The 27,634-nt window shown below is 48.2% G+C and overlaps 1 protein-coding gene across 1 annotated transcript in view; it reads left to right on the forward strand.

The window, feature by feature from the left end:
• LOC140386825 (protein Wnt-6-like) overlaps positions 1-27,634 on the forward strand; it is a 182,936-nt gene that overhangs the window by 87,648 nt on the left and 67,654 nt on the right. The window contains exon 2 of the mRNA XM_072469556.1: positions 10,491-10,711. Within this exon, the coding sequence (XP_072325657.1) occupies positions 10,491-10,711 (221 nt within the window). The remainder of the gene's footprint in view (positions 1-10,490; positions 10,712-27,634) is intronic.

Below are 27,634 nucleotides of genomic sequence, written 5' to 3' on the forward strand. Positions count from 1 at the left end.
CCCTCTCGCACAGGTTCCAGTACACCTCCCCGTCTCGTACAGTTCCCAAATCATTTTCCCCTTTCGCACAGTTCCCAATACACCTTCCCCTCTCGCACAGTTCCCAGTACACATTCCCCTCTTGCATAGTTCCCAATACACCTTCACCCTCTCGCACAGTTCCCAATCCACATTCACCCTCTTGCACAGTTCCCAAAACACTCATCCCCTCTTGCACAGTTCCCAATACACCTTCCCTTTCGCACAGTTCCCAATACACTTTCACCCTCTCGCACTGTTCCCAATACACGTTCCCATCTTGCACAGTTCCCAATACAGCTTCCCCTCTCGCACAGTTCCCAATACACTTTCACCCTCTCACACAGTTTCCAATACACCTTTCCCTCTCACACAATTCCCAATACACCTTCCCATCTCGTACAGTTCCCAATGCACCTTCCCCTCTCGCACAATCCCTAATAGACCTTCCCGTCTCGCACAGTTCCCAATGCACCTTTCCCGCTCGCCCATTCCCCAATGCACCTTCCCCTCTTGCACATTTCCCAATACACCTTCCCGTCTCACACAGTTCCCAATACACCTTCCCCTATCGCACAGTTCCCAATACACCTTCCCCTCTCGCACAGGTTCCAGTACACCTACCCGTCTCGCACAGTTCCCAAATCATTTTCCCCTTTCGCACAGTTCCCAATACACCTTCCTGTCTCGCACAGTTCCCAATACACCTTCTCGTCTCGCACAGTTCCCAATACACCTTCTCGTCTCGCACAGTTCCCAATACACCTTCCCCTCTCCCACAGTCCCCAATACACATTCCCCTCTTGCACAGTTCCCAATACACCTTTCCCTCTCGCACAGTTCCCAATACACATTCCCCTCTTGCACAGTTCCCAATACACCTTCAACCTCTTGCACAGTTCCCAATACACCTTCACCCTCTTGCACAGTTCCCAATACACCTTCACCCTCTCGCACAGTTCCCAATACACCTTCACCCTCTTGCATAGTTCCCAATACACCTTCCCATATCACATAGTTTCCAATTCACCTTCCCCTCTTGCACAGCTCTCTGATACACCATCTCAAAGAACAAAAAACAATGCAGCACAGGAACAGGCCCTTCGGCCCTCCAAGCCTGTACCGGTCAACCTTGGCCAAAACCCTCAGCACTTCCTTATGCTGTATTCCTCTATACCCATCATATCCATTTTTCTTGAATTCATAGAATTTACAGTGCAGAAGGAGGCCATTCAGCCCATCGAGTCTGCACCGGCTCTCTGAAAGAGCGCACTACCCAACCGCACACCTCCACCCTCTCCCCATAACCCAGTAACCCCACCCCACACTAAGGGCAATTTTGGACACTACGGGGTAATTTAGCATGGCCAATCCACCTAACCTGCACATCTTTGGACTGTGGGAGGAAACCGGAGCACGCGGAGGAAACCCACGCACACACGGGGAGAACGTGCAGACTCCGCACAGACAGTGACCCATGCGGGAATCGAACCTGGGACCCTGGAGCTGCTGAAGCAATTGTGCTAACCACTGTGCTACCGTGCTGCCCTTTGTTAGTCAAGATGCCTTTTGAATGCTGTTAATGTATCTGCTTCCACAATCTCCCCTGGCAACGCGTTCCAGGCACTCACCACCCTCTGTGTCAAAAAACCTGCCTCGCACATCTCCTCTCAACTTTGCCCCACAGACCTTAAACCTTTGCCCCCTGGTGACTGACCCCTCCACCCTGGGAAAGAGTGCCTGCCATCCACTCTATCCATGCCCCTCATAATCTTGCAGACCTCTATCAGGTCACCCCTCAACCTCCACCAGTTAACTCCCACACAAAGATAGTCCTTGCTTGTCAGCACGAGAACTCAGTTCTATGTCAGTGAATCTGGCATCGATTGCCTATGCGTTCGTCTATTTCGCAGCAGTTAAGTACTCCAGGGAGGCGCACAAGGGATTAAACTTTTATTTAAAACAGAGCTGCTGTTCATGTGGCTGCACGTTTGATATTCAGTGAGTGTGCATGAGTGTGTGTGTGTGTGTGAGTGTTTTGCAGTCTGTGTGTGCGTCTGCTTGTTTGTGTGATTGGTTATGGCAGTCTATGTGTGTGCGTGTGTGTGTGCATGTGTGTGGCAGTCTGTGTGTGTGCGTGTGTGTCTATGTGTGCTTGTCTTTATGTCTGTGTGAGTATGACATTTGTGTTTGTGTGTGTGTCTGTGAGTGTGTCTGTGTGCTACTGTGTGTCTATGTATATATGTGTTTGTCTCTGTGTGTTTTTTGATGTCTGTGTTGGTGTGCGATGTGTTGGGCAGGTAGGTTCGATGTGGACTGGACTCGATTCAGGGAAGCTAGAAACAGACGTCTAACACAGGAGAAGATCCAACACTGTTTTATTCAATGATAGAACTGATATACATATTCAGCTGTGGGTCGACACTATAGTGAACTGACTGGAGACCTTGTAGTAGCCTGACCAGACTTAATAGCTATCGCATGGTGTTTGCACTTGCTAGCTCGTGGACTCTGACTGTCTCAGTGGCTGGGTCCCGAGAGAGCGGGAAACCTAGTGCCCTCTGGCTTTATAGTGGTATTGTCCTGTCTGGTGATTGGCTGCACTGTGTTGTGTGCTTGCTGGTCATCCTGTGTGTCAATCACTGCCTGTGTGAATCTCATTATATACATGAGTGGATATCATGACATCTCCCCCCCTTTATTTTAGATATATAAATACTGAGGTGTGCGCCTGACTATATACAAAAGGTGTCTAAATGAACGTATATACGTTCATTTAGATGGATCGCTGGATTGCTGGTAGATCAGTGGCCTCGTGGCAGGGTACGTCCGGAGGAAGCATCGTACTTCGGTCAGATAGCGGGCGTGGAACTCTTCGCAATGTCCGTCTGTTGCGCCGTAGCAGGGAGCCATCATCAGCCATGCGGACAAGGAACGGTCTTGGGGCCACTTGTTTGATCACAACAGCTGTGGCTGACCAGCCGCCCTCAGGCAACTGGACACGAACATGATCAGTTGGGGCCAGCTCGAGTAGATCCGTGGCACGAGCATCGTATGTGGCCTTCTGTTGGGCCCGTGATTGCTGCATTTTCTGTAAGACCGTGAGGTGGTCAAGGTCTGGAACATGGAACTGTGGTCCTCAGAGTGCGATTCATGAGCATCTGCGCTGGAGACAACCCAGTGGACAGTGGGGTTGCCCTGTATGCCAGCATTGGTAGGTTGAAGTCGGAGCCTGAGTCTTCAGCTTTGCACAGCAACCGCTTTACAATTTGGACCCCTCTCTCGGCCTTCCCGTTTGACTGCGGGTAGTGGGGACTGGAGGTTACGTGACGGAAGTTGTAGGACTGTGCAAAATCAGACCATTCCTGGCTGTAAAAGCAAGGACCGTTGTCGCTCATTATCGTGAGCGGAATACCATGCCGGGCGAACGTTTCTTTGCAGGCTTTGATTCTACTTCTGGGTAACTGGAGAAGTAGTTGACCAGGAGTACGTAGTCACGCCCCTTGGCGTGGAAAAGGTCGACACCTATTTTGGACCACGGAGAGGTCACGATCTCGTGCTGTTGCAGCGTTTCCTTGGGTTGAGCTGGTTGAAACTTCTGACAGGTAGGGCCGTTGAGGACTGTGTCGGCAATGTCCTGGCTGATGCCCAGCCAATAGACCGCCTCCCGAGCTCTGCTTCGGCATTTCTCGACCCCAAGGTGACCCTCATGGAGTTGGCCCAGCACCACAGCACGCATACTCTGAGGAATTACATCCTGTCGAGTTTCAGAAGGATTCCCTCCACCACCGTCAGGTCGTCTTTTACGTTATAGAACTGGGGACATTGTCCCTTCTGCCAGCCATGGGTAAGGTGCTGCATCACACACTGCAGCAGAGGATCCTTGGCCGTCTCCTCACGAATTTGGATCACCCGTTGATCAGAGGCCGGAAGGTTGGTGGCACACAACTGCACTTGCGCTTCTATGTGGCAGATGAAGTCACTTTGTTCACAGTGTGGTAATGGGCCTGGATAGGGCATCTGCAACGATCAGCTCTTTGTCTGGCGTGTAGACAAGTTTGAAGTCGTAGCGGCGTAGCTTAAGAAGAATTTGCTGTAACCGAGGTGTCATGTCATTTAAATCCTTCTGGATTATACGGACTCGAGGCTTGCGGTCCGTTTCTACTGTGAATTTTGGCAGGCCGTAAACGTAGTCGTGAAACTTGACTATCCCTGTCAGGAGACCCAGACACTCCTTTTCGATCTGGGCATACCGTTACTCAGTGGGCATCATGGCCCTGGAGGCATATGCCACTGGAGCCCAGGACGAGGAGTCATCTCACTGAAGGAGCACCGCCCCAATGCTGTCCTGGCTTGCATCAGTCGATATCTTGGTTTCCTTGGTTCGGTTGAAGAATGCTAGAACCGGGGCTGTGGTAAACTTTGCTTTCAGCTCACGCCATTCCTCTTCATGCGAGGGCAGCCAGTGGCATTCCGTCGACTTCTTGACGAGATGGCGGAGGGCCGTGGTGTAGGATGCCATATTGGGAATGAATTTTCTGAGGAAGTTGACCATCCTGAGGAAGTGGAGGACCGCCTTCTTGTCCTCCGGGGTCTTCATTGATCGCCGAGACCTTGTCGGCATCTGGCCGCACGCCCTGCTGCGAGATGTGGTCACCCAGGAACTTAATATCCGATTGACCACATGAGCACTTGGCCCTGTTGAGCTGGAGACCATGTTCATGAATTCTCTGGAATACCTTCTTGAGGCGAGCGATGTGTTCCTGGGGTGTTGTGGACCAGATAATTACGTCGTCAACGTATGCTCGCACCCCCTCGATGCCCTCCATCATCTGCTCCATGATGCGGTGAAATACTTTGGAGGCAGATATGATCCCAAAAGGCATCCGGTTGTAACAGTAGCGACTGAACGGGGTGTTGAACGTGCACAGCTTGCGACTGGACGCGTCCAGCTGTATTTGCCAAAAACCCTTGGAGGCGTCCAGCTTAGTAAAGAATTTGATATGAGCCATCTCACTGGTCAACTCTTCATGTTTTGGTATCGGGTAATGCTCCCGCATGATGTTGCGGTTTAGATCCTTAGGGTCAATGCAAATGCGAAGCTCCCCTGACGGCTTCTTTACGCAGACCATGGAGCTGACCCAGTCTGTTGGCTCTGTGACCTTCGATATGATGCCCTGGTCTTGGAGGTCCTGTAATTGCTTCTTCAGACGATCCTTGAGAGGTGCTGGCACCCGGCGTGGTGCATGAATTACAGGGGTGGCGTTCGGCTTGAGCAGGATTTTATATCGGTATGGGAGTGTGCCCATTCCATCGAATACGCTGTGGTACTGCGTGATAATGTCATCTATGTCGGCTTGCAAGTTTCCATCAGGCAAGGCCATCGCCGGTGATGATGACATGGTGTGGACGCGCTGAACCAGGTTCAGGAGCTTGCAGGCTCGAGCACCGAGCAGGGACGGTCTGTCAGGCCCGACGATTTCAAACCGCAGTGTCGCCTTGATCGCCTTGTTGAATACCCCGAGTTGACAGGGGCCACTGGACGGCATTGCCATTGTAGTCAAGGAGCTGGCAGGCCGGTGGAAGAATGCTTGGTCTGGTGCGGATGGTGTCGAGGTCGGATTTCGAGATGAGGTTCGCCGATGCCCCGGTGTCCAGTCTGAACCGGATGCGAGCCTTGTTCACTGTGAGGACAGCACACCACTCGTCGTCGGGATCCACACTGAGGATCGAGAGGCGTTTCGCTGTTGTGGTGGAAGGCAGCGCATGTGTGGTTATGATGCCCACCCGGTATGGGGACTTGAGGCACTCAGCATCTGGGTCTGTTGGGCTGTCGGGATCGGAATCTGGCATGCCTTGTTGTATTGAGCGGACACTTCTGCGCCGCAGCTGGGGTCGCTGGCTGCTGAGCGGTGGAGCAGATCTGCAAAGGGCTGTGTAGTGGCCAAGCTTGCCACACTGTAGACACTGACGTCCTTTTGCCTGACATTGCCGCTTTAAATGGGCGGAGCCACAATTCGGACACGTCATGGCGCCATCGCGCATTCGCAGTGCGGTCGGACGACGTACACACCTGCGCAGTCGGGTTGTCGGCCTCGTCGTCCACTCGGTCGTGGCGTCATGCGCAGGGACCCGGGAAAAGCGTGCGAAACGGCCATTCTCCTCGATGCTCAGGCCCTGCATTTGTGCAATGGCCTGCACCCATTCCGCCTCGTGGGAGGCCAGCTTCGCAGTTTCTGCTGCCCTGATGTGGGAGTAACGATTCTTAGCATGCTCATGGACAACGCACGTCTCGATAGCGACAGAGAGGGTCAACTGTTTGACTTTCAAGAGCTGCCACCGAAGGGAGTCGGAGTGGACCCCGAAAACGATCTGATCCCGGATCATGGAATCAGCCGTCGAGTCATAGTTACATGACTGCGCTCGGATGCGGAGATGGGTCACGAAGGACTGAAAAGATTCATCCTTACCCTGAAGCCTCTGCTGGAAAACGTACCGTTCAAAGCTCTCCTTCGCCTCAATGTCGCAGTGGCTGTCAAACTTCAGCAGGACTGTTTTGAATTTTGTTTTGTCTTCGCCGTCAGCGAACGTAATGGAGTTGTAGATGTGGATGGCGTGGTCCCCCGCGGTGGAGAGAAATAGCGAGATCTTCCTGGCATCCAATGCTGCTTCGAGGTCGGAGGCCTCAACGTACAAGAGGAACTTTTGCTTGAAGATTTTCCAGTTGGCGCCGAGGTTGCCGGCGATGCGGAGCTGCGGAGGAGGCTGGATGTTTTCCATTTCACCGGATGGCTGCTTGCTGGTCAATGCTGATTCACTCAAGGTAGATCCGTCAAGATCAATATCACTCTGGTACCATGATGTGTTAGGCAGGTAGGTTCGATGTGGACTGCACTCGATGCAGGGAAGCTAGAAACAGACATCTAACACTGGAGAAGATCCAACACTGTTTTATTCAACGATAGAACTGATGTACATATTCAGCTGTGGGTCGATACTATACTGAACCGACTGGAGACCTTGTAGTAGCCTGACCAGACTTACTAGCTACCGCCTGGTGTTTGCACTGTGCTAGCTCGTGGACTCTGACTGTCTCAGTGGCTGGGTCCCGAGAGAGCGGGAAACCTAGTGCCCTCTGGCTTTATAGTGGGAGTGTCCTGTCTGGTGATTGGCTGCACTGTGCTGTGTGCTTACTGGTCATCCTGTGTGTCAATCACTGCCTGTCTGCATCTCATTATATACATGCGTGGATATTATGACAGTGTGAGCCTGTGTGTCTATATTCTGCTGTGTGAGTTTGTGTGCATGTGATGTGTTTGTATTTGTATGCATGTGTTTGTTTTTGTGTGCGTACCTGTGTGTTATTGTGTGTGTGCATCTGTGTGTCTGTGTGTTACTGTATGCTTGTGAGTTTGGGCGTGATAACTGTGTGTCTGTGTGTGTTACTGAGTGCATGTGAGTGTGGGCGTGATGTGTGTGTACGGGTGTGATGACTTTGTGAGTGTGTGTGTGAGTGTGATGACTGTGTGTGTGAGTGTGGGTGTGATGACTTTGTGAGTGTATGTGTGTGAGTCTGTGAGAGTGTGTGAGTGTGTGTGTGAGTGTGATGACTGTGTGAGTGTGTGTGTGAGTGTGGGTGTGATGACTTTGTGAGTGTGTGTGATGATTGTGTGTGTGTGAGTGTGGGTGTGATGACTGTGAGAGTATGTGTGTGAGTGTGGGTGTGATGACTGTGTATGAGTCTGTGTGAGTGTGTGTGAGTTGGGTGTGATGACTGTGTGTGAGTGTGGGTGTGATGACTTTGTGAGTATGTGTGTGTGTGGGTGTGATGACTGTGTGTGAGTGTATGAGTGTATGTGTGTGATGACTGTGTGTGTGATGACTGTGTGTGTGAGTGTGAGTGTGTATGAGTGTGGGTGTGATGACTGTGTGTGTGTGTGAGTATGTGTGTGAGTATGGGTGTGATGACTGTGTGTGTGTGAGTGTGTGTGTGAGTGTGTGATGACTGTGTGCGAGTGTGTGTGAGTGTGAGTGTGTATGAGTGTGGGTGTGATGACTGTGTGTGTGTGTGTGAGTGTGTGATGACTGTGTGTGTGATGACTGTGTGCGAGTGTGTGTGTGTGAAGTGGGTGTAATGACTGTGTGCGAGTGTGTGTGTGAGTTGGGTGTGATGACTGTGTGCGAGTGTGTGTGTGAGTTGGGTGTGATGACTGTGTGCGAGTGTGTATGAGTGTATGTGTGTGATGACTGTGTGTGTGATGACTGTGTGTGAGTGTGAGTGTGTATGAGTGTGGGTGTGATGACTGTGTGTGTGTGAGTGTGTGAGTCTGTGAGAGCGTGTAAGTGTGTGTGAGTGTGTGATGACTGTGTGCGAGTGCGAGTGTGAGTTGGGTGTGATGACTGTGTGTGAGTGTGTGTGTGAGTGTATGTGTGTGATGACTGTGTGTGTGTGAGTGTGTGAGTTTGTGAGAGCGTGTAAGTGTGTGTGAGTGTGTGTGAGTGTGTGATGATTGTGTGTGTGAGTGTGTGTGAGTGTATGTGTGTGATGACTGTGTGTGTGACTGTGTGTGTGAGTGTGAGTGTGAGTGTGAGGTGGGTGTGAGGTGGGTGTGATGACTGTGCGTGAGTGTGGGTGTGATGACTGTGCGTGTGAGTGTGAGTGCGAGTGTGTGTGAGTGTGAGTGTGTGTGAGTGTGAGTGTGAGTGTGAGGTGGGTGTGACGACTGTGTGTGAGTGTGGGTGTGATGACTGTGTGTGTGAGTGTGAGTGTGAGTGAGTGTGAGTGTGTGTGAGTGTGAGTGTGAGTGTGTGCGAGTGTGAGTGTGAGTGTGAGGTGGGTGTGATGACTGTGTGTGAGTGTGGGTGTGATGACTGTGTGTGTGAGTGTGAGTGTGAGTGTGTGTGAGTGTGAGTGTGTGTGAGTGTGAGTGTGTGTGTGAGTGTCAGTGTCAGTGTGTGTGAGTGTGAGTGTGTGTGTGTGAGTCTGTGAGAGTGTGTGAGTGTGTGTGTGAGTCTGTGAGTGTGAGTGTGAGTGTGTGTGAGTGTGAGTGTGAGTGTGAGTGTGTGTGTGTGAGTGTGAGTGTGAGTGTGGGTGTGATGACTGTGAGTGTGTGTGTGTGTGTGAGTCTGTGAGAGTGTGTGAGTGTGTGTGTGAGCCTGTGAGTGTGAGTGTGAGTGTGTGTGAGTGTGAGTGTGTGTGTGAGTGTGAGTGTGTGTGAGTGTGAGTGTGGGTGTGATGACTGTGAGTGTGTGTGTGTGTGTGAGTCTGTGAGAGTGTATGAGTGTGTGTGTGAGTCTGTGAGTGTGAGTGTGAGTGTGTGTGAGTGTGAGTGTGGGTGTGATGACTGTGAGTGTGTGTGTGTGTGTGAGTCTGTGAGAGTGTGTGTGTGTGTGAGTGTGAGTGAGTGTGAGTGTGATGAGTGTGAGTGTGAGTGTGAGTGTGAGTGTGGGTGTGATGACTGTGAGTGTGTGTGTGTGAGTCTGTGAGAGTGTATGAGTGTGTGTGTGAGTCTGTGAGTGTGAGTGTGAGTGTGTGTGAGTGTGAGTGTGAGTGTGGGTGTGATGACTGTGAGTGTGTGTGTGTGTGTGAGTCTGTGAGAGTGTATGAGTGTGTGTGTGAGTGAGTGTGAGTGTGAGTGTGAGTGTGTGTGAGTGTGAGTGTGGGTGTGATGACTGTGTGTGTGTGTGTGTCTGTGAGAGTGTGTGAGTGTGTGTGTGTGTGTGAGTGTGAGTGTGTGTGAGTGTGATGACTGTGAGTGTGTGTGAGTGTGGGTGTGATGACTGTGAGTGTGTGAGTGTGAGTGTGTGTGAGTGTGAGTGTGATGACTGTGAGTGTGTGTGTGTGTGCACGTTGGGATTAAATGAGGCAGGTACTAGTTGAGTAAGCAGCAGGTATTTGCCAGGTTTTGTTCCAGCAGCTCAGGGCGGCGAAGGCTTTGCTCGAACACTTGTGACATCAGCACAGAAACACACCATTCAACCCGAGTTTTATACTCCACGTGAGCCGTCTCCCAATCTTCCTCTCCGAACCAAACCAGCCTTTCCTTCTGCCCTCTCCTTCTCCAGCATCCCTTTAAATACAGCTATTCCCCTCAACTACTTGTGGTATCAAGTTCCACATTCAAACCACGCTGGGCGAAATATATCTCCCGAATTCCCTATGGAATATATCAGCGACTATCTCATAGTTATGGTGCTGTAGTTATTGTCTCTCTTCCTTCTGTCTGCATCAAGCTAATGAACTCTTTGATATTTTGAAAGACATCTATCTGGTCATCTTTAGGTTTATCATTTCTCGAGGAGGGAACTCCGTCTGTACCATCCTTACTTTCAGTTCTTGTGACTCTTTTTAGCGTTTTCTCCAGCGCTGATCAGGGTGGCGTCGGTCGAGGGGCTAACGTTTTAAGTTCAGACTGCGCGGCGGCAGTGGTGACCCCCCCGCGTCTCAGCCGTTCTGTTGCTTGTGCTCGCAGGGCGGTGGGAAGTCCCTTGGTGATGGACCCAAACAGCATCTGTCGCAAGACCAAGCGATTGGCAGGCAAGCAGGCCGAGCTGTGCCAAACCGAGCCGGAGATCGTCAGCGAGGTGGCGAAAGGAGCCAGGCTGGGCGTGCGAGAGTGCCAATTCCAATTCCGGAACCGCAGGTGGAACTGTACCGTCCACAATAAATACTTTGGGAAAATCCTGCAGCAAGGTACGTGCTGAATCAGATCATGTCTCGGATCCTCTGGCAGCGGGGTAGGGGGTGGTCAAAGTCAACCATTCATCCATCCATTCGCATTAAGCCTTGCTTATTCACCTAATCCCACTAACTAATTCTCCGAAAGGGTTATTGATTCGGTGCCACTTATCAGAGCAGCACTTTGAGCCGCTTAATTCTGCACTACATCAACCTTACATCTCATGGCACGTGCATGGTGGAACCTCTTAAACCCAATCTCCCCGTAACCCTGCCCATCGCCCCACCATGGATTAAATGACCTAAAATGGGGAACCCCCCTCAACCTCCCCATAGGAATCATTCTCCGGGACTCCACATGGACTGTTGGAGGAGTTCCAGGGGCCCAAATTCCCAAGGGTCTGGAAGATGGTCACAAGTCTCCGCTCGGAATAGTTACAGGCATTGACGATTCTGCTTGGGTAACCCATTAGGTAATCATGTGTAATGTTGGAATTAGCTGATGTCTTTCCACTCTGGGTAAAGCTGCCACAGGCTGGCGAGGAATGGCCCCAGAAGGCCAGGCAAGCCCCAGGTTACATCCCCTGTCGACATTGAATGAGATCTTAGCAAGTGGGAGAGCTGTGGAGGCCAAATCACTGAACATATTTCAGAAGAAAATAGATAGATTTCATAGGTGTAGAGGGGTATGGGGAGAGTGCTGGAGAGTGGCATTGAGTTAGAGCAACAGCCATGGTCACGTTGAATTGTGGAGCTGGCTTAAGGGGCCACATGGCTTCCTCCTGCTCCTGTTTTCCATGTTTATTTTCTGCCAGGGTTCTTTGTAACTCCTTTTCCAAGGGTGAAAAGAAATGAAGCTGGGTTCTTTGAGCTGATTGCCATCCAGTGGTAGGAACACTTGTCAATATCACGAGGCTGTTTCACTTTGAGCTGCCCTACACTACTTCACCCAAGCAGTCTTACAGCAGACATGAACCTTGAGAATAAATGTCACCAGGCCATTTCACCAAGATTCAATATAAGAACATAACAAATAGGAACAGGACATTTGGACCTTTGCGGCTTCTTTCCAACCATTCAATAAGCTCCGGATCAACTTAGTGATTCACCATCCATTAATCTTTATTATTGTCACAAGTAGGCTGAAGTAACTTCATTGAAGCCTACTCGTGACAATAAGCGATTTTCATTTCATTGAGTGAAGACATTTTGTCAACACTTCAGACTTAAATGGCTGCCGTGTTGTAGATTCCTCAGTCATGGGAAATATTCTCCCAGCGTCTGCCCTGCCCAATTCCTTCAGAACTTTGTAAGTTTCAATTAAATCATCTCATTCTTCTGAAGCTAGTGAATCTGGGCCTAGTCAATCTTTCCTCATATGACAATCCTTCACACCAGGAACCATTCTAACGAGTGTACATTGCACTCTATAAGACAAGTACATCTTTCCTTTGGTGAAGAGTCAGAAACAGCACTCAGTGCTCCAGATGTGGCCTCAGAAAGCCCTTTAAAGCGCCAAGACAAGTCCAAATGTTTTCCAAACTCAAACATCATCTAGAGCAGGGACACTGAATACCAAAGAGGAGGCGAGGGCTCACCAGGATCAACAGCTCACATTATAATAGCCTTCTGACACTCACTTTAGGCTGGGTCGCAGATGAAGAAGTCCCCCTTCCCCGCCTTCTTCCAGTAGCCCTGCCCATTCCCCGCGCACCTGCACATTGTTCCTACTTAAATGATCATCTATCGCCCTCTTGAACCCCTCGATTGAAGCTGCCTCCACCACACTTCCAGGCCGTGCATTCCAGACCCCAACCACTCGCTGGGTGGAAAGGTTATTTTTCTCACATCACGCTTGCTTCTTTTGCAAATCACTTTAAATCTGTGCCCTCTTGTCCTTGATCCTTTTACGAGCGGGAGCAGTTTCTCCCTGGCTACTCTGTCCAGCCCCCTCATGATTTTCAACACCTCAAATCCCCTCTTAGTCTTCTTCTCCCCAAGGAGAACAGTTCCAACCACTCCAATCAATCCTCATAACTGAAGTTTCTCATCCCTGGAACCATTCTTGTCAACCTCTCCTGCACTCTCTCCAATGTGTTCACATCCTTCCTATAGTGTGGCGCCCCGAACTGTACACAATACTCCAGCCGAGGTCTAACTAGTGTCTGATACAACTTCAGCATAACCTCCTCGCTCTTGTACTCTATGCCCCTATCATAAAGCCCAGACTACTATATGTTTTACTAATTGCTCTCTCCACCTGTCCTGCCATCCTCAATAATTTATGCACATTTATACCCAAGTCCCTCTGCTCTTGCATCCCCTTTAGAATTGTACTTTTAATTTCATGTTGCCTCTCCATGCTCTTGCTGCCGAAATGAATAACCTGACACTTCTCGCTTTGAAATTCCTCTGTCACCTGATCTGCCCTCTCGCCCCGCCATGTCTTCTGTCCTTTTCCCCTTTGAAGATCTACACTGGCCTTCTCACAATTCTTCCAAGCCTGTATCATCCGCAAACTTTGAAAGTGTCCCCTGCACATCAAGATCTTTGTCATTAGTGCACATCAGGAAAAGCAAGGGTCCCTGGGAAAATCCACTACAAATCTTCCTCCAGTCCGAGAAATAACAATGAACCACGACTTGCTGTTTCCTATCACTCCGCCAATTCTGCGTCCATATTCCTCCTGTCCCTTTTATTCCATGAGCGATAACTTTGCTCACAAGTCTGTTGTGTATCACTGTATCAAATGCATTTTGGAAGTCCATGTGCACCACATCAACAACATTGCCCTCATCGACCCTCTCAGTTACTTCTTCAAAGTTAGTTCAACACAATTTTCCCTTAAGAAATCCATGATTGCTCTTCCTAATCACCCCACATTTTCCTATGTGACTGCTAATTCTATCCTGAATAATATTTTGAGACGCTTTCACACCACTAAAGTTAAACTGACTGGTGTGTAATCAACCTTTTTTGAACAGAAGCATCATTCTCCAGTTCTCTGGCACCTCCGCTGCAATTTCAACTTTCACTTTCTTCAATATCCTTAGAATCCCTACAGTGCAGAAGGAGGCCATTCGGCCCATTGAGTCTGCACCGACATTCCGAAAGAGCACCCTACCTTGCCTCACTCCCCGTCCTGTGCCCGTAACCTAACCTGGACATCTTTGGACACTAGAGGGCAATTTCAGCATGGCCATTCCACCTAACTTGCACATCTTTGGACTCTGGGAGGAAACCGGAGCACCCGGAGGAAACCCATGTAGACACGGGAGAAAGTGCAGACTCCACACAGACAGTCACCCAAGGCTGGAAACGAAACCAGTCCCTGGCGCTGTGAGGCAGCGGTGCTAACCACTGTGCCGCTCCTGGTCCCACTGCCTTGTCAATTTTGAATGTCGACAGCTTATCCAATACCTCCTCCTTATCAATGGTGAACCCTTCTAGGGGCAGTCTCCTCCTCTCTCACAATAGCCTGAGTCCAACTGAGCAGTGTGATACAACTGAGTGGCCTGCCAGGCCTTTTCAGAGGAGTGCGGCTTTTACGGATCCACCTGCTACAGAACCGGTCCCAATGCCTCAGAAATCCTCCTACACCAGTTCTCCAGCCATGTGTCCAATTGCTCAGTCCTCCTATTCCTCACTACTGCCTTGAGGTTGTACTTTATAATTTCCTTCCTAACACCCTAAAATCTGCTTTCAGGACATCATCCCCCTTCCTACTATGTTGTTAGTAGCAATGTGGACCGCAACATCTGGCGTAAGCCGGTTTAAGTCCCCAGAAGGATGTCCTACAGCTGCTCCATGTCGTCCTTGACCCTGGCACCAGGGGGGGGCAAAGTACCATCCTGGAATTACGTCTACGTCCACAGAAACACCTGTCTATTCCTCCAACTCATGAATCCCCCATTGCTCTGCCACTCTTCATTCTCTGAAGCTGAGTCACTCTTGGTACCACTGACCTGGCTCTGGCAACACCCCTCAGGGGAACCGTCCCTCTCACCAGTATTCAAACCGGAAGACCGGTTGGCAAGGGAGCTTTGTCCAGGGGATTTCTGCACTACCTGCCTGGATTGCTTAGACTGCTTGGCGGTCACCATTCTCCCCTCTGTCTGAATGCTCTTAACCCACAGTATGGCCATATCCCTAAAAGTGCTGCCTCTGTAGTTCTCTGCCTCGCGGAGGTGCCACAGTGACTCCAATCGCCACTCCAAGTTCCGAAACCCAGAGCTCAAGATTCTGCAGCCGGTGACACTTCCTTCAGATGTGTTCATCTAGGACACATGGCGCTTCCATGACTTTCCACATACCACAGGATGTACATTCCACTCGGCCGAGCTGACCTGCCAAAACTTTAAAAACTAGTTATTACAATTAGAATGAGTAGAATAACTTAACAGTTACTCACGAATCAGCTTCTTTCCCTGCAGCAAAATAAGAGCCAGCTACCGGAAGTGAGAAAAGGTAGAAAATGAAAGGATCACGTCCTTCCCTCTTGAATGAACTCGCTCATTCACTAAACCCCAACTAACGCTCTACTGCAGCTCAAAGCAGCAATCACTCATTCACTAAACTCCAATTTAAACACTCTAATGCAGCCCAAAGCAGCAATCCCTCACTCACTAAACTCCAACTTAAACACTCTAATGCAGCCCAAAGCAGCAATCCCTCACTCACCAAACTCCAACTTAAACACTCTTATGCAGCCCAAAGCAGCAATCCCTCACTCACCAAACTCCAATTTAAACGCTCTAATGCAGCCCAAAGCAGCAATCCCTCACTCACCAAACTCCAGCTTAAACACTCTAATGCAGCCCAAAGCAACAATCCCTCACTAACCAAACTCCAATTTAAACGCACTAATGCAGCCCAAAGCAACAATCCCTCACTCACCAAACTCCAATTTAAACGCTCTAATGCAGCCCAAAGCAGCAATCCCTCACTCACCAAACTCCAACTTAAACACTCTAATGCAGCCCAAAGCAGCAATCACTCACTCACCAAACTCCAATTTAAACGCTCTAATGCAGCCCAAAGCAACAATACCTCACTCACCAAACTCCAATTTAAACGCTCTAATGCAGCCCAAAGCAGCAATCACTGAATCACCAAACACCAACTTAAACACTCTAATGCAGCCCAAAGCAGCAATCACTGAATCACCAAACTCCAACTTAAACACTCTAATGCAGCCCAAAGCAGCAATCACTCACTCACCAAACTCCAATTTAAACGCACTAATGCAGCCCAAAGCAGCAATCCCTCATTCACTAAACTCCAACTTAAACACTCTAATGCAGCCCAAAGCAGCAATCCCTCACTCACGAAACCCCAACTTAAACGCTCTAATGCAGCCCAAAGCAGCAATCACTCATTCACTAAACTCCAACTTAAAGACTATAATGCAGCCCAAAGCAGCAATCCCTCACTCACCAAACTCCAATTTAAACGCTCTAATGCAGCCCAAAGCAGCAATCCCTCACTCACCAAACTCCAACTTAAACACTCTAATGCAGCCCAAAGCAGCAATCCCTCACTCACCAAACTCCAACTTAAACACTCTAATGCAGCCCAAAGCAGCAATCACTCACTCACCAAACTCCAATTTAAACGCTCTAATGCAGCCCAAAGCAGCAATCACTCACTCACCAAACTCCAATTTAAACGCTCTAATGCAGCCCAAAGCAACAATCCCTCACTCACCAAACTCCAATTTAAACGCTCTAATGCAGCCCAAAGCAGCAATCCCTCACTCACCAAACTCCAATTTAAACGCTCTAATGCAGCCCAAAGCAGCAATCACTGAATCACCAAACTCCAACTTAAACACTCTAATGCAGCCCAAAGCAGCAATCACTGAATCACCAAACTCCAACTTAAACACTCTAATGCAGCCCAAAGCAGCAATCACTCACTCACCAAACTCCAATTTAAATGCTCTAATGCAGCCCAAAGCAGCAATCCCTCATTCACTAAACTCCAACTTAAACACTCTAATGCAGCCCAAAGCAGCAATCCCTCACTCACCAAACTCCAACTTAAACACTCGAATGCAGCCCAAAGCAGCAATCCCTCACTCACTAAACTCCAACTTAAACGCTCTAATGCAGCCCAAAGCAGCAATCCCTCACTCACCAAACTCCAATTTAAAAGTTCTAATGCAGCCCAAAGCAGCAATCACTCACTCACCAAACTCCAGCTTAAAGGCTCTAATGCAGCCCAAAGCAGTAATCCCTCACTCACCAAACTCCAACTTAAACGCTCTAATGCAGCCCAAAGCAGCAATCCCTCACTCACCAGACTTCAATTTAAACGCTCTAATGCAGCCCAAAGCAGCAATCCCTCACTCACCAAACTCCAATGTAAATGCTCTAATGCAGCCCAAAGCAGCAATCCCTCACTCACCAAACTCCAATTTAAACACTCTAATGCAGCCCAAAGCAGCAATCACTCACTCATCAAACTCCAGCTTAAACGCTCTAATGCAGCCCAAAGCAGCAATCCCTCACTCACCAAACTCCAGCTTAAACACTCTTATGCAGCCCAAAGCAGCAATCCCTCACTCACCAAACTCCAACTTAAACACTCAAATGCAGCCCAAAGCAGCAATCCCTCACTCACCAAACTCCAATTTAAACACTCTAATGCAGCCCAAAGCAACAATCCTTCACTCACCAAACTCCAATTTAAATGCTCTAATGCAGCCCAAAGCAGCAATCACTCATTCACCAAACTCCAACTTAAATGCTCTAATGCAGCCCAAAGCAGCAATCACTCACTCACCAAACTCCAATTTAAACGCTCTAATGCAACCCAAAGCAACAATCCCTCACTCACCAAACTCCAATTTAAACGCTCTAATGCAGCCGAAAGCAGCAATCCCTCACTCACCAAACTCCAATTTAAACGCTCTAATGCAGCCCAAAGCAACAATCCCTCACTCACCAAACTCCAATTTAAAAGCTCTAATGCAGCCCAAAGCAGCAATCACTCACTCACCAAACTCCAATTTAAACACTCGAATGCAGCCCAAAGCAGCAATCCCTCACTCACCAAACTCCAACTTAAACACTCTAATGCAGCCCAAAGCAGCAATCACTCACTCACCAAACTCCAGCTTAAAGACTCTAATGCAGCCCAAAGCAGCAATAACTCACTCACTAAACTCCAGCTTAAACGCTCTAATGCCACCCAAAGCAGCAATCACTCACTCACCAAACTCCAACTTAAACACTCTAATGCAGCCCAAAGCAGCAATCACTCAGTCACCAAACTCCAGCTTAAACGCTCTAATGCAGCCCAAATCAACAATCCCTCACTCACCAAACTCCAATTTAAAAGCTCTAATGCAGCCCAAAGCAGCAATCCCTCACTCACCAAACTCCAATGTAAATGCTCTAATGCAGCCCAAAGCAGCAATCACTGAATCACCAAACTCCAACTTAAACACTCTAATGCAGCCCAAAGCAGCAATCACTCACTCACCAAACTCAAATTTAAACGCACTAATGCAGCCCAAAGCAGCAATCCCTCACTCACCAAACTCCAACTTAAACGCTCTAATGCAGCCCAAAGCATCAATCCCTCACTCACCAAACTTCAATTTAAATGCTCTAATGCAGCCCAAAGCAGCAATCCCTCACTCACCACACTCCAATGTAAATGCTCTAATGCAGCCCAAAGCAGCAATCCCTCACTCACCAAACTCCAACTTAAACGCTCTCATGCAGCCCAAAGCATCAATCCCTCACTCACCAAACTTCAATTTAAACGCTCTAATGCAGCCCAAAGCATCAATCCCTCACTCACCAAACTCCAACTTAAACACTCTAATGCAGCCCAAAGCAGCAATCACTCACTCACCAAACTCCAATTTAAACGCTCTAATGCAGCCCAAAGCAGCAATCCCTCACTCACCAAACTCCAGCTTAAACACTCTAATGCAGCCCAAAGCAACAATCCCTCACTAACCAAACTCCAATTTAAACGCACTAATGCAGCCCAAAGCAACAATCCCTCACTCACCAAACTCCAATTTAAACGCTCTAATGCAGCCCAAAGCAGCAATCCCTCACTCACCAAACTCCAACTTAAACACTCTAATGCAGCCCAAAGCAGCAATCACTCACTCACCAAACTCCAATTTAAACGCTCTAATGCAGCCCAAAGCAACAATACCTCACTCACCAAACTCCAATTTAAACGCTCTAATGCAGCCCAAAGCAGCAATCACTGAATCACCAAACACCAACTTAAACACTCTAATGCAGCCCAAAGCAGCAATCACTGAATCACCAAACTCCAACTTAAACACTCTAATGCAGCCCAAAGCAGCAATCACTCACTCACCAAACTCCAATTTAAACGCACTAATGCAGCCCAAAGCAGCAATCCCTCATTCACTAAACTCCAACTTAAACACTCTAATGCAGCCCAAAGCAGCAATCCCTCACTCACGAAACCCCAACTTAAACGCTCTAATGCAGCCCAAAGCAGCAATCACTCATTCACTAAACTCCAACTTAAAGACTATAATGCAGCCCAAAGCAGCAATCCCTCACTCACCAAACTCCAATTTAAACGCTCTAATGCAGCCCAAAGCAGCAATCCCTCACTCACCAAACTCCAACTTAAACACTCTAATGCAGCCCAAAGCAGCAATCCCTCACTCACCAAACTCCAACTTAAACACTCTAATGCAGCCCAAAGCAGCAATCACTCACTCACCAAACTCCAATTTAAACGCTCTAATGCAGCCCAAAGCAACAATCCCTCACTCACCAAACTCCAATTTAAACGCTCTAATGCAGCCCAAAGCAGCAATCCCTCACTCACCAAACTCCAATTTAAACGCTCTAATGCAGCCCAAAGCAGCAATCACTGAATCACCAAACTCCAACTTAAACACTCTAATGCAGCCCAAAGCAGCAATCACTGAATCACCAAACTCCAACTTAAACACTCTAATGCAGCCCAAAGCAGCAATCACTCACTCACCAAACTCCAATTTAAACGCTCTAATGCAGCCCAAAGCAGCAATCCCTCATTCACTAAACTCCAACTTAAACACTCTAATGCAGCCCAAAGCAGCAATCCCTCACTCACCAAACTCCAACTTAAACACTCGAATGCAGCCCAAAGCAGCAATCCCTCACTCACTAAACTCCAACTTAAACGCTCTAATGCAGCCCAAAGCAGCAATCCCTCACTCACCAAACTCCAATTTAAAAGTTCTAATGCAGCCCAAAGCAGCAATCACTCACTCACCAAACTCCAGCTTAAAGGCTCTAATGCAGCCCAAAGCAGTAATCCCTCACTCACCAAACTCCAACTTAAACGCTCTAATGCAGCCCAAAGCAGCAATCCCTCACTCACCAGACTTCAATTTAAACGCTCTAATGCAGCCCAAAGCAGCAATCCCTCACTCACCAAACTCCAATGTAAATGCTCTAATGCAGCCCAAAGCAGCAATCCCTCACTCACCAAACTCCAATTTAAACACTCTAATGCAGCCCAAAGCAGCAATCACTCACTCATCAAACTCCAGCTTAAACGCTCTAATGCAGCCCAAAGCAGCAATCCCTCACTCACCAAACTCCAGCTTAAACACTCTTATGCAGCCCAAAGCAGCAATCCCTCACTCACCAAACTCCAACTTAAACACTCAAATGCAGCCCAAAGCAGCAATCCCTCACTCACCAAACTCCAATTTAAACACTCTAATGCAGCCCAAAGCAACAATCCTTCACTCACCAAACTCCAATTTAAACGCTCTAATGCAGCCCAAAGCAGCAATCACTCATTCACGAAACTCCAACTTAAATGCTCTAATGCAGCCCAAAGCAGCAATCACTCACTCACCAAACTCCAATTTAAACGCTCTAATGCAACCCAAAGCAACAATCCCTCACTCACCAAACTCCAATTTAAACGCTCTAATGCAGCCGAAAGCAGCAATCCCTCACTCACCAAACTCCAATTTAAACGCTCTAATGCAGCCCAAAGCAACAATCCCTCACTCACCAAACTCCAATTTAAAAGCTCTAATGCAGCCCAAAGCAGCAATCACTCACTCACCAAACTCCAATTTAAACACTCGAATGCAGCCCAAAGCAGCAATCCCTCACTCACCAAACTCCAACTTAAACACTCTAATGCAGCCCAAAGCAGCAATCACTCACTCACCAAATTCCAGCTTAAAGACTCTAATGCAGCCCAAAGCAGCAATAACTCACTCACTAAACTCCAGCTTAAACGCTCTAATGCCACCCAAAGCAGCAATCACTCACTCACCAAACTCCAACTTAAACACTCTAATGCAGCCCAAAGCAGCAATCACTCAGTCACCAAACTCCAGCTTAAACGCTCTAATGCAGCCCAAATCAACAATCCCTCACTCACCAAACTCCAATTTAAAAGCTCTAATGCAGCCCAAAGCAGCAATCCCTCACTCACCAAACTCCAATGTAAATGCTCTAATGCAGCCCAAAGCAGCAGTCACTGAATCACCAAACTCCAACTTAAACACTCTAATGCAGCCCAAAGCAGCAATCACTCACTCACCAAACTCCAATTTAAACGCACTAATGCAGCCCAAAGCAGCAATCCCTCACTCACCAAACTCCAACTTAAACGCTCTAATGCAGCCCAAAGCATCAATCCCTCACTCACCAAACTTCAATTTAAATGCTCTAATGCAGCCCAAAGCAGCAATCCCTCACTCACCACACTCCAATGTAAATGCTCTAATGCAGCCGAAAGCAGCAATCCCTCACTCACCAAACTCCAATTTAAACGCTCTCATGCAGCCCAAAGCATCAATCCCTCACTCACCAAACTTCAATTTAAACGCTCTAATGCAGCCCAAAGCATCAATCCCTCACTCACCAAACTCCAACTTAAACACTCTAATGCAGCCCAAAGCAGCAATCACTCACTCACCAAACTCCAGCTTAAAGACTCTAATGCAGCCCAAAGCAGCAATAACTCACTCACTAAACTCCAGCTTAAACGCTCTAATGCCACCCAAAGCAGCAATCCCTCACTCACCAAACTCCAATTTAAACACTCTAATGCAGCCCAAAGCAGCAATCACTCACTCATCAAACTCCAGCTTAAACGCTCTAATGCAGCCCAAAGCAGCAATCCCTCACTCACCAAACTCCAGCTTAAACACTCTTATGCAGCCCAAAGCAGCAATCCCTCACTCACCAAACTCCAACTTAAACACTCAAATGCAGCCCAAAGCAGCAATCCCTCACTCACCAAACTCCAATTTAAACACTCTAATGCAGCCCAAAGCAACAATCCTTCACTCACCAAACTCCAATTTAAACGCTCTAATGCAGCCCAAAGCAGCAATCACTCATTCACGAAACTCCAACTTAAATGCTCTAATGCAGCCCAAAGCAGCAATCACTCACTCACCAAACTCCAATTTAAACGCTCTAATGCAACCCAAAGCAACAATCCCTCACTCACCAAACTCCAATTTAAACGCTCTAATGCAGCCGAAAGCAGCAATCCCTCACTCACCAAACTCCAATTTAAACGCTCTAATGCAGCCCAAAGCAACAATCCCTCACTCACCAAACTCCAATTTAAAAGCTCTAATGCAGCCCAAAGCAGCAATCACTCACTCACCAAACTCCAATTTAAACACTCGAATGCAGCCCAAAGCAGCAATCCCTCACTCACCAAACTCCAACTTAAACACTCTAATGCAGCCCAAAGCAGCAATCACTCACTCACCAAATTCCAGCTTAAAGACTCTAATGCAGCCCAAAGCAGCAATAACTCACTCACTAAACTCCAGCTTAAACGCTCTAATGCCACCCAAAGCAGCAATCACTCACTCACCAAACTCCAACTTAAACACTCTAATGCAGCCCAAAGCAGCAATCACTCAGTCACCAAACTCCAGCTTAAACGCTCTAATGCAGCCCAAATCAACAATCCCTCACTCACCAAACTCCAATTTAAAAGCTCTAATGCAGCCCAAAGCAGCAATCCCTCACTCACCAAACTCCAATGTAAATGCTCTAATGCAGCCCAAAGCAGCAGTCACTGAATCACCAAACTCCAACTTAAACACTCTAATGCAGCCCAAAGCAGCAATCACTCACTCACCAAACTCCAATTTAAACGCACTAATGCAGCCCAAAGCAGCAATCCCTCACTCACCAAACTCCAACTTAAACGCTCTAATGCAGCCCAAAGCATCAATCCCTCACTCACCAAACTTCAATTTAAATGCTCTAATGCAGCCCAAAGCAGCAATCCCTCACTCACCACACTCCAATGTAAATGCTCTAATGCAGCCGAAAGCAGCAATCCCTCACTCACCAAACTCCAATTTAAACGCTCTCATGCAGCCCAAAGCATCAATCCCTCACTCACCAAACTTCAATTTAAACGCTCTAATGCAGCCCAAAGCATCAATCCCTCACTCACCAAACTCCAACTTAAACACTCTAATGCAGCCCAAAGCAGCAATCACTCACTCACCAAACTCCAGCTTAAAGACTCTAATGCAGCCCAAAGCAGCAATAACTCACTCACTAAACTCCAGCTTAAACGCTCTAATGCCACCCAAAGCAGCAATCACTCACTCACCAAACTCCAACTTAAACACTCTAATGCAGCCCAAAGCAGCAATCACTCAGTCACCAAACTCCAGCTTAAACGCTCTAATGCAGCCCAAATCAACAATCCTTCACTCACCAAACTCCAATTTAAAAGCTCTAATGCAGCCCAAAGCAGCAATCCCTCACTCACCAAACTCCAATGTAAATGCTCTAATGCAGCCCAAAGCAGCAATCACTGAATCACCAAACTCCAACTTAAACACTCTAATGCAGCCCAAAGCAGCAATCACTCACTCACCAAACTCCAATTTAAACGCACTAATGCAGCCCAAAGCAGCAATCCCTCACTCACCAAACTCCAACTTAAACGCTCTAATGCAGCCCAAAGCATCAATCCCTCACTCACCAAACTTCAATTTAAATGCTCTAATGCAGCCCAAAGCAGCAATCCCTCACTCACCACACTCCAATGTAAATGCTCTAATGCAGCCCAAAGCAGCAATCCCTCACTCCCCAAACTCCAGCTTAAACGCTCTAATGCAGCCCAAAGCAGCAATCCCTCACTCACCAAACTCCAACTTAAACGCTCTCATGCAGCCCAAAGCATCAATCCCTCACTCACCAAACTTCAATTTAAACGCTCTAATGCAGCCCAAAGCATCAATCCCTCACTCACCAAACTTCAATTTAAACGCTCTAATGCAGCCCAAAGCATCAATCCCTCACTCACCAAACTTCAATTTAAACGCTCTAATGCAGCCCAAAGCAGCAATCACTCACTCCCCAAACTCCAACGTAAACACTCTAATGCAGCCCAAAGCAGCAATCCCTCACTCCCCAAACTCCAGCTTAAACGCTCTAATGCAGCCCAAAGCAGCAATCCCTCACTCACCAAACTCCAGCTTAAACGCTCTAATGCAGCCCAAAGCAGCAATCCCTCACTCACCAAACTCCAGCTTAAACACTCTAATGCAGCCCAAAGCAGCAATCCCTCACTCACCAAACTCCAGCTTAAACACTCAAATGCAGCCCAAAGCAACAATCCCTCACTAACCAAACTCCAATTTAAACGCACTAATGCAGCCCAAAGCAGCAATCACTCACTCACCAAACTCCAACTTAAACACTCTAATGCAGCCCAAAGCAGCAGTCCCTCACTCACCAAACTCCAGCTTAAACACTCTAATGCAGCCCAAAGCAGCAATCCCTCACTCACCAAACTCCAATTTAAACGCACTAATGCAGCCCAAAGCAGCAATCCCTCACTCACCAAACTCCAATTTAAACGCACTAATGCAGCCCAAAGCAGCAATCCCTCACTCACCAAACTCCAACTTAAATGCTCTAATGCAGCCCAAAGCAGCAATCCCTCACTCACCAAACTCCAACTTAAATGCTCTAACGCAGCGATAATTTACCTTATTGTACAAAATGGTTTATCCTGTCCTTCCTTTAATTAACTTTATATTCATTTCGCCGCCCTCTGGATCGGCACATGGTCCCTTCCATTTCCCCCCTCCCGTCCCCCAATCCCTCTCCCCCTCCCTTTTCTTCCCCCACCCCCCGTCGATTTTGGTTGTGTTTGCTTTGTGATCGGGGAGGGGTGGGGGGGAGATTGCCCCCCTCTCCCACCTCTTCTTCTTTTTTGTGACTTTCCAGCCTTTCCTCTTTCTCCTCCTCGCCGCCCTCCCTCCCTCCCTCCCCTGGGTTTTAAAGGCTGGAATAAAACGGGATATCTCCAAACCCCAGGAGCAATTTTTAGTTAATTATTAAATAATAATACTAATTGCTTATTGTCACAAGTAGGCTTCAATGAAGTTACTGTGAAAAGCCCCAAGTCGCCACATTCCGGCACCTGTTCGGGGAGGCGGGTACAGGAAATTAAAGAAAATACTTGACTTTAGATATAAATTCACTCTTAAATTAATTTAATCCCTTATACCTCCCTCACTCACTAAATTCTATGTTCATATGTTCTATGTCATTCCAACTCAAACATTCTAATGCAGCCCCAAAGCAGATGAATGCGCAAACTCCATACATAAGAACATAAGAACTAGGAGCAGGAGAAGGCCATCTGGCCCCTCGAGCCTGCTCCGCCATTCAATGAGATCATGGCTGATCTTTTGTGGACTCAGCTCCACTTTCCGGCCCGAACACCATAACCCTTAATCCCTTTATTCTTCAAAAAACTATCTATCTTTATCTTAAAAACATTTAATGAAGGAGCCTCAACTGCTTCACTGGTCAAGGAATTCCATAGATTCACAACCCTTTGGGTGAAGAAGTTCCTCCTAAGCTCAGTCCTAAATCTACTTCCCCTTATTTTGAGGCTATGCCCCCTAGTTCTGCTTCACCCGCCAGTGGAAACAACACGCCTGCATCTATCCTATCTATTCCGTTCATAATTTTATATGTTTCTATAAGATCCCCCTTAAGTACGGACACTAACCCAGAACCGGGATCGAACCTGGGACTTCAGCGCTGTGAGGCAGCAGTGTTGACCACTTGCGTCACTGTGCTGCCCTACAGGCTCTCTCCATTGACTCTGTCCAGACCCCTCATGAGTTTGAACACCCCGATCAAATCCCTTCACAACATTGTCTTCCCTGAATAGAACAGCCCCAGCCTCTCCTCATCTTTCCACGTAACTCAAATCGCTCATCCCCTGAACGATCTTCACAGATCCTTTCCTCACTTGCCCTTCACACCTTTCCTGAAACCCACAGTTGGAGACAAGGCACCAGCTGTAGCTGAACCAGTTTTTTTCAGAAAGATTCATCATAACCTCTGTCAAAGAGATCTAGGAGTACAGGTCCACAGGTCATTGAAAGGGGCAACACAGGTGGAGAAGGTAGTCAAGAAGGCATACGGCATGCTTGCCTTCATTGGCTGGGGCATTGAGTATAAGAATTGGCAAGTCATGTTGCAGCTGTATAGAACCTTAGTTAGGCCACACTTGGAGTATAGTGTTCAATTCTGGTCGCCACACTACCAGAAGGATGTGGAGGCTTTACAGATTTACAGATTTTTTACAGAATTTACAGTGCAGAAGGAGGCCATTCGGCCCATCGAGTCTGCACTGGCTCTTGGAAAGAGCACCCTACCCAAGGTCCACACCTCCACCCTATCCCCATAACCCAGTAACCCCACCCTACACTAAGGGCAATTTTGGACACTATGGGCAGTTTAGCATGGCCAATCCACCTAACCCGCACATCTTTGGACTGTGGGAGGAAACCGGAGAACCCGGAGGAAACCCACGCACACACGGGGAGGATGTGCAGACTCCGCACAGACAGTGACCCAAGCCGGAATCGAACCTGGGACCCTGGAGCTGTGAAGCATTTGTGCTAATCACTATGCTACCGTGCTGCCCTTCACTATGCTACCGTGCTGCCCTTTAGAGAGGGTGCAGAAGAGATTTACCAGAATGTTGCCTGGTATGGAGGGCATAAGCTATGAGGAGCGATTGAATAAACTCGGTTTGTTCTCACTGGAACGAAGGAGGTTGAGGGGCGACCTGATAGAGGTATACAAAATTATGAGGGGCATAGACAGAGTGGATAGTCAGAGGCTTTTCCCCAGGGTAGAGGGGTCAATTACTAGGGGGCATAGGTTTAAGGTGAGAGGGGCAAGGTTTAGAGTAGATGTACGAGGCAAGTTTTTTACGCAGAGGGTAGTGGGTGCCTGGAACTCACTACCGGAGGAGGTAGTGGAAGCAGGGACGATAGGGACATTTAAGGGGCATCTTGACAAATATATGAATAGGATGGGAATAGAAGGATACGGACCCAGGAAGTGTAGAAGATTGTAGTTTAGTCGGGCAGTATGGTCGGCACGGGCTTGGAGGGCCGAAGGGCCTGTTCCTGTGCTGTACATTTCTTTGTTCTTTGTTCTTTGTTTTGTACTCTATGCCTCTGTTTATAATGCCCAGGGCCCCAGGGGCTCCGTTAACAATGTGTTCATGAGGCAATTGTTCCTTTTTTTTATTCATTCATGGGACTTGGGCGAGCATTTATTGCCCATCCCTAAATGCCCTTGTGGGAGCAGTTAAGAGTCAACCACATTGCTGTGGGTCTGAAGTCACACGTAGGCCAGACCAGGCAGATTCTCTTCCCTTCATATTCTTAAGGACATTAGTGAACAAGATGGTTTTTTGCGACAATCTGCAATGGCTTCCTGGTCATCATTAGACTCGTAAAAAAATTCCATCATCTGCCATGGTGGGATCCGAACCCAGGCCCCCAGATCATTATCCTGGGTCTTGTGTTGTTCTTTGCCTTGCTCTACCCAGATGGCTTTGATGTGTAGTGTTGACCAGAGAACAACAAGTCTTGTAAACTAA

This window comes from Scyliorhinus torazame, chromosome 2, assembly GCF_047496885.1.
Source record: "Scyliorhinus torazame isolate Kashiwa2021f chromosome 2, sScyTor2.1, whole genome shotgun sequence".
In the NCBI taxonomy this organism is placed as follows: Eukaryota; Metazoa; Chordata; class Chondrichthyes; order Carcharhiniformes; family Scyliorhinidae; genus Scyliorhinus; species Scyliorhinus torazame.